The sequence below is a fragment of the Tetrahymena thermophila genome (genome assembly GCF_000189635.1).
Source record: "Tetrahymena thermophila SB210 genomic scaffold scf_8254379, whole genome shotgun sequence".
NCBI lineage: Eukaryota > Ciliophora > Oligohymenophorea > Hymenostomatida > Tetrahymenidae > Tetrahymena > Tetrahymena thermophila.
The window spans coordinates 37,712-46,236 of NW_002476163.1; the positions used below are offsets into that span (position 1 = coordinate 37,712).

General features: G+C 18.3%; 1 protein-coding gene across 1 annotated transcript; it reads left to right on the forward strand. All coding sequences in view use genetic code 6, as the record gives it.

Annotated features, from left to right (window-relative positions):
- Positions 1 to 1,908: 1,908 nt before the first annotated feature.
- Positions 1,909 to 7,552, forward strand: TTHERM_00298290 (hypothetical protein; the record flags this gene model as incomplete). Its single annotated transcript, XM_001024463.2, has 4 exons — positions 1,909 to 3,049; positions 3,986 to 6,280; positions 6,332 to 6,685; positions 6,744 to 7,552. The coding sequence occupies exons 1-4, from the start codon at positions 1,969 to 1,971 to the stop codon at positions 7,550 to 7,552; spliced, it is 4,539 nt and encodes a 1,512-aa protein (XP_001024463.2). The 5' UTR covers positions 1,909 to 1,968.
- Positions 7,553 to 8,525: the final 973 nt, after the last annotated feature.

Below are 8,525 nucleotides of genomic sequence, written 5' to 3' on the forward strand. Positions count from 1 at the left end.
CACATAAAAATAAAAGACTAAAATTTTAAAGCCAAATTGAGAAGATATTAAGTGAATTTTTGTAAAAGAAACAATATTTATTGATCACTACTTGCTTGATTGATGAGTATGATTTACAAAATATCCTAATATAATAACCATACAATTACACGCACCTTTGTATTTTATCTGTAAATTAAAGTAAAAATTATTGTAATTTAAATTGAGCTTAAATTATATTTAATTTTTTTCTATATTATTCTACTCTATCAAAAATAGCGAAAACTTATTTAGTTAAAATTTTTTAACAACTGTAAAATTATTTTTAGACTAAAATTAAAAATAGCGCAGCTTTTTTTTAAGTAAAAGTAATTATTGTAAACTTGCAACATTTGATTAGTATCTTTTGATTTTATATTCTTAGATAAATCAAAATTAATAATTAAATCGATGTAATTAATCTTACTAATCATACTATTTAGTAATTAAATAGATATCAACTTTAATTTGTAAATTAAAAGCAAATAGTCAATAATAATTAAAAATAATTAATTTTTTTTCTTAAATTAGAAAGTTTGAAAAAGTTTATATCCTTATTCAATATTGAGAAATAAATTATTTTTAAAATAAATTAATAGTTATTTAAACTTAATATAAATTAATAAACTTTTATTTTTTTATTTTTTAGCGAGGGTTTCTTTTTTAAATTTTGCAGAATTAATTTAATAGGACTTATAGAGATTTAATTTCTAAATAATAGTTTAAAAATCATTTTTTATTTATCAACCAGGATAAAATAAATTAAATTTTATAAATAATTAATTAATTAATAATTTAAATTAATAAAAAATAGTTTTATTTTTATTTAAATTTCATTTTTTTTTCAATAAATAGCATTGAAATTTTAATGAAAAACAATTTTTCTATAAAATTTTAAATAGCTATTTCATAATTAATTATTTTTCTTTATCTTTTAATTAATGAATTCAAAAAATAATTTATTTTAGTCTTTTTACATATTTATAAAATTAATTTGTTATTTTTAGATATAAAACATTATTATTATATTTATTTATTAACAAAAAATACATAAAAATATTCAAGTTTTTCTCTATAAAAATTACACTTTAAATATCTATTAAAAATAAATAGTTTTGTTGAATTTTTTATTTATTTATTTGGATTTTATTTTATCAATATATTAGAAGTGTATTTATATATGTATGCTTAATATCTATTTTTATTTTTGATTAGCTTATTAGAATATTTTAAATCAAATCTATGAGGAAAATCAAAAACATCATAGAAGATTTTCAATAAAAATTAGTATATTAAAAACTAAAAAAATATAAAATATTATAATTATATTTAAATATTAATAAAAAATACAGAAAAGTATTCAAGTTTTTCTATATAAAAATTACACTTTAAATATCTATTAAAAATAAATAGTTTTGTTGAATTTTTTATTTATTTATTTGGATTTTATTTTATCAATATATTAGAAGTATATTTATATATGTATGCTTAATATCTATTTTGATTTTTGATTAGCTTATTAGAATATTTTAAATCAAATCTATGAGAAAAATCAAAAACATCATAGAAGATTTTCAATAAAAATTCGTATATTAAAAACTAAAAATTAATTTGTTATTTTTAAATAAAAAATATTATAATTATATTTAAATATTAACAAAAAATACAGAAAAATATTCAAGTTTTTCTCTATAAAAATAACATTTTAAATATCTATTGAAGATAAATAGTTTTGTTGAATTTTTGATTTATTTGGATTTTATTTTATCTATATATTAGAAGTATATTTATATGTGTATGCTTAATATCTATTTAGATTTTTGATTAGGTTATTAGAATATTTTAAATCAAATCTATGAGGAAAATCAAAACATCATAGAAGATTTTCAATAAAAATTAGTATATTAAAAAACTAAAGATTAATAATTACTTCAAGCAATTATTATTAAAATGAGTTAATAACTTCATAAATAGAATCAAGCAGTAGACTAAAATAGAAATAGTCAAAGAAATTAAGAAATTATTTAGAATTAGAATTACATTTAGCCGATTACAGAGTGGTAAGTTGAGTTTTATAATGTTGAAGATATGTGGAGAAAAAATAATGAAGTTAAATATAATAATTATTTCGATAATCAGTAAAATATAGCAAAAGAAGTTGAAGTGACATAAAAGATATTGGGTGATAGCAGTCGTATAGTAGAAAAATTTAATTTAGTTTATCCATAAGCATATCAAGTAGTTAGGTCAGTAAGATAGGCATAAACTTAATCCTTAAACTAACTTAATTAATAATATCTTGATTCTTTTGAAAACAATAGGTTCAGTTTAGATCTAAATAATCTTAATGATAAAATACTATTTATTTTTATTTCTCACTCTAGCCTAATTTAAAACAGAGAACAGAGAATTAAAATTGATTTGTAATAGGAGACTGAAGTTCTTAAATCATTAGCTCATTTTTATAAAACAGGGAATATTATTTAAAAAAATTATCTTCATTTAATTAATTTAGACATTCATTAAATATCTTAAATACTCAAAGATGAATCTTCAATCTTATCTTACAAAAGTTTGTGTGATCAAAAAGCTGACTATAATACAATTTAATTTGAATTTGTTAATTAAATGAAAATAATAATGAAAAATTAGATTTCAAATCTTAGTGACCAAATAATTTAAAGACATGAAAGAATTCTCAACGATATTTAGTCAAGCTTATTAATTATAGAGAACATTGATTTGCAAGTAGTGTATTCAAATTGTGCAGCTGCTAAAGCTCTGGCTCTGTGCAAAATAAATTTTAACATTGATCAAATTGCAATTCTCTTAGAAGAGTTAGAAGAAACAAACAACAAATTTTGCAAAGAGATACTAGAGTAAATCAGTTTATTCTAAAAAGATAAGAGAAATGTACTCTAATCGTAAAACACATCCCTAGTCCAAATTTTAGCTGAATAAATATTAGATATAATCATTTTAGAAACTTAAAAATAAATTCAATTCTAATAAGCTTTAGATATGACTTAAAGTAAATCTATTTTAATTTAAAAATTAATTTCTATTTTACTAACTAAAAACTTTAAAAACCTACACTCTTCAATTCTAAAGATATTAGAAATTTAATTCTTATTTTCATTATAATTTATAATAATACAAATTTAATAAATAAAAATTCTAATAATAAAAATTTTTTTCTGTTTATTCAGGAAGACATTAAATAATTATCTAAAATTTTTGGATTTAATATTTATCAATAAAATTAATATTATTATTTAATTATTTTATAAAATCTCATCTATTTAATAATATGCTATATTTGAACCAATTTACACAGTTCAAAATATTTTTATGGATTAATGTAATTAAAAAATATTCATATTAATCTAAATAATCACTTAAAGTAAATTTATTTTAATTTAGAATAGATTTTTTTACTAAATTTTTGGTTGAAAAACCCAAAATTTTTCAATACTAAAGATATTGAAAATTTAATTCTTACTTTTATTAATTTTGATATTTGTATGAATTAAATAAATAATAATTTTATTAAATGAGAAATTATTTTTGATTTTTCAAGACATAAAAGTATTATTATTTTTATAAATAATATGAATTTTATATAATTACTTTATAAAATTTTATCAATTTAATCATATAGCTTAGTTGAAATAATTTTTTACAATCCAAATAATATACTTATTCTTATCTTATTTTTATGGATAAAAGTAATTAGAGAATATTTATATTAATTAAGTGAATGCTTCATAATAAATTATACTTTTATCAAATAAATCGCCAATAAATTATATTTAAGTCTATTTTTACTTTTACTATTAAACTGTGATTTAAAAAAAATAAATATTTTTCATTAGATAAAATATTGCAAAAAATTGTTTTAGTGCGTGATTTTATTTCATTTGATATTTGATACTCAAATTTTCTAAAATATTATTTTAATTAAAAGGTAATATTGTCCTTGCTAACAATAGCATTTCGAGATAAATTCCAAGAGAATTGTAAGGTAAGGTAAATAATTTAACTAAATTAGATAGCTCTTGGATAGATCTTTTGCAATAATATTTACCTAACAATAGTGATGCTTAGAATACTAACCAACCTAATCAGGAAAATTAATTTTTACTGGCTTTGCTATAGTTATAAGAATAATCTTTGCTTGATATAGTAAATAATCTGTATTCAGAACTATAATTTATTCCTAAATTAGTTTTGTAGCGTTTATATTAGGAATAAAATAACTAAAAGTAGAATCCAATTTTTAACATCTTAGCATTTCCTAATCAATAAAATGAAATGATCTTTCAATGGTTTGGAAAGTAAGTTTGTCTAAGTAGGATTTTTAATAATTACATCATAAATTATATTAATTAGAGCTTAGCGATTGCCCATAATTCTAATAATTAACAACATTTTTAATAGTAGTAGTTGCAAACTTTAGAAAATTTATATTAATCTCTATTTTTACTATTGTTGCCTTATTTTTGTGAAAAGGAAATGAATGAATTACAAATTTCAACAGTTAGCTAATTTAAATTGTATTTTTTAAAATATTTCAGACAACTTAATTATGGGCTTAGCTAAAAGCAACATTATATAGCTTAAATTTAAGAACAAGTAAAGAATAAAATATTGAATAATTTTATTTAGGAACAAGAATTCATTGAAATAAAAGAAATAAACTATGATAATTTATAGTTTCAAAACAATATAGTAAGTGTAGAAAGAGATTTTTAAAATAAAATTCTAAGATGGAGAGTACAATTATAGGACAGATATTAAATCATGTTTGGAAAAAATGATAAATTTATTGATTCAATGAGTTAATCAACACTACATTTTTTAAGAGACTCAAATACTGTAAAAATGGTAGAGGTTTCCATCGTATTAAATGATTAGATTTAATAGCAAAATTAATAAGAGTTTAAAGACTGCTGCCTAAAAGTTAATATCATCTTTTAGTAATCTATTGATACTCTCTTTTTCCTTTCTTCTAACATTTAGAGCAGTTATTTATTCTACCTAACCCTCTTTGTATTGAGAAACTACCATACTTAAGAAATTTCTATCATTAATAAAATAAATTAAAACTTGTTTAATTTAGACTTTGAGTAGTACAATTACAAATTACTAGAATTTATAAATTCTCTTGAACAAGAAATTGTGAATTATAATTTAGAGTAAGAGTAACTAAGGATTTAATAATAATAATAAAAAGAATTGGAAGATAGATAATATTAATAAAGTTTACCTTAATAATCAGTTGAGAATAGAAACTAACTCTAATAAGATAACCAAACTTAGAAGATAGATAATACTTGGAATTAAAATAATTACTTACCTTAGATCGATTCAACGCTTTAAAGCTAATCAACTCATTTTTAAGCTCAATTTGATGGTCAAAATAACAACTATAACCAAAATGTGAATTTACAATTATAACAATAATAATTCTAAAATTAAAATCTCAATTATCAATAAAATTATTACAATAATTAAGGGTATTAGTAATCTTAAGATTTAAGAAATGAAAGAAATCCAGAAAACACCAACTAATAAAATGTTTGTAAGCAATCCTAAACATAATATTAAAATATCAACCAAATTGAATATTAACAAAATAATTAACAATAATATATGAATCAATAATAATAATAATAATAATAATTTTAAAATTAAAATCTAATTTATCAATAAAATTATTAAAATAATTAAGGATTTTAGTAATCTTAAGATTTAAGAGATGAAAGAAATTCAGAAAACAGCAACTAATAAGATGTTTGTAAGCAATCCTAAACATAATATTAAAATATCAACCAAATTGAATATTAACAAAATAATTAACAATTATATATGAATCAATAATAATAATAATAATAATTTTAAAATTAAAATCTAATTTATCAATAAAATTATTAAAATAATTAAGGATTTTAGTAATCTTAAGATTTAAGAGATGAAAGAAATTCAGAAAATACCAACTAATAAAATGTTTGTATGCAATCCTAAACATAATATTAAAATATCAACCAAATTGAATATTAACAAAATAAATAACAATAATATGTGAATCAGTAATAATAATAATAAATTTAACCTAAAATCTCTTAATAGAACTAATAAATTCGTTAACACGTAACTCATTTAGTTGCAGCTGGAGACTTTGCATATGGATTAGGAGCTTGCTAGGATTTCTAATTTTGTTAATAATAAATTTTTTATCAAGAAGGAAACAATTTATAAAGTAATTTTCTTTTCATTTAAAATTTTAAATTAATTAATTTATTATTAAAAGACAAATAAATTAGCAATAGAAATACATAGGCTTTATTAAATTAATAATTTTAATCTTAAAAATGTTAAAATTCTTAAAATAATTCCCTTAATAAATCATAATATGAACTTTAAGATTAAAGAAATCTTCAATAGTAGGGAAAACCATACTCAATCGAGAATAAAAACGAGTATTAAGAAAAGGAAATTAAAAAATAATAAGAAGATAATTTGAGTTTGTAGCTTTAAAATAATAGCTAATTATCATTTTAAAATTAAATTGGTTAGAATTATAACCCATTTTAAGTGCAAAATTAAAATATGTAGAAAGAGTTTAAACAATCAGATGAATCAGACATAAAATCATAGCCTTCAAGTAATTCAATTTTTTATTTGTATTTTAAACTTATTTTCATATTTTTTTAATTCAATAGATTACTCTAATATATCTTTGTAAGGAGACAATAACTAATAATAATCAAACATGTAATAAAATTAGAGCAATGGTATATAAAATTTTAACTAAGGTTAAAATTTCTAATTTGAAGAGAGAAAAAATGACTATAATTAAATTACACTTATAACGAACAGCTAAAGCTAAGTGTGCAGCTAAACTTCTACGAAATAAGATTTTAAATAGGAAAACTTATCTTCATTATAATTATAAAATTAGCTCAATTAAAATTACAATTAATTAGATCCCTCCAAAATATCTTTGTAAGAAGGCATTAACTAATCATAGTCAAACATGCAGTAAAATCAAAGCAATTATATCTAATATGCTAACTAAGCTTAAAATTTCTAATTTGAAGAGAAAAAAAATGACTAAAATTAAATTATACTTACTACGACGAACAGCTAAAGTTAATTGTGCAACTAAACTGCTATCCAATAAGATTTTAAATAGGAAAAATTATCTTCAGGATTAATAAAAAACGAATTCAATTAAAATTAATAATTTGATTAAGCAAGCAATTAAAAAGAGGCTTTCAAAATTTAAAATGAAGAAAAAGCTATCAATTAAAATACTGAAAGTTGTATTAATCTTTAGTAAATGGGTACATAATAAAATAGTCAGCCTAATTTAGATGAATATGAAATTATTTAATCATATTAATCTAGTTAACTAAATAGTAATTTGGTAATGTAAGAATAGGATAATCTGGTTATAGTTGACTAAATAGATTAAATAGATTAAATTAACATTTAATTTAAAGAAAGCATTTAATTTCACAAAAAATGAAAAAAAAAAATTTTGAATTTATAATTTATCATTCAAAACTAAAAATATAAATTTAAGTTAAATTTAATCTATGAAATCCTTGAAAATCCTTTTAAAATAATAGATTTTATTTGCTGATATAGTTTTTAAATATTTTTTATAACCTGTAATTATTTTTTTAGTAGATTTTCTTTTAAGTAATAATTTTTTGATAAAGATTCAAGTTAATATTATTTTTTCAATTTTATGTACATATATTTTTAAAAATAATTTTAATAGCAAGATTTAGACGTCTTTTTATGAATAATTTAGTCAGGTTATTTTTTAATAATATTTAAGAAAAAGCTCATTTTCAAAAAATTTATTTTATTTAAATTTTTAAAACATCTATAAAAATGATAATATAAATCAGTTTTACAATTTCATTTATTTTTGAAAATTAGTTGTAATTTTCTTAATTTTAAAATTCAATATCTTTAAGAGCAACTTAAGAGAATGTATGAATAAGCTTAAAGGAGAGAGAATCCAGTTTTCAGGAAATTAAATTTAATATGATATCTAAAATGATATTTAAATAACTATTAATATATTTTATTTATTGATAAAAAAGCTTTATCATAAAAATTAAAATTTTTTCAATGTCTCTTATCATAATTATAAATCAAAAGTTTACTTTAAAGATATTTGAGAAAACCTAAGGTTTTACATTAATTTATTTGAATTTTAGAATTTTTAAAAATTTTGTTTATTATTTATAAAAATAATTAATCATTTTTTAATGTTAAAATAAAAGACATTTGAATCAAATAAAGAATTTTTTTCAAAAATAATAAAGTTTTAAAATAATTAAAATGTATTTTTATTTTAAAACTTTAATTAATGAATTAAAAATTTAATTAACTTTTTTAATTTAATTTTGAAAATTTGATAGAAAAAGATATTTGAAAAATCTTTAAAATTTACATAACTTAAAGATAAAAATGAAAACCAAACA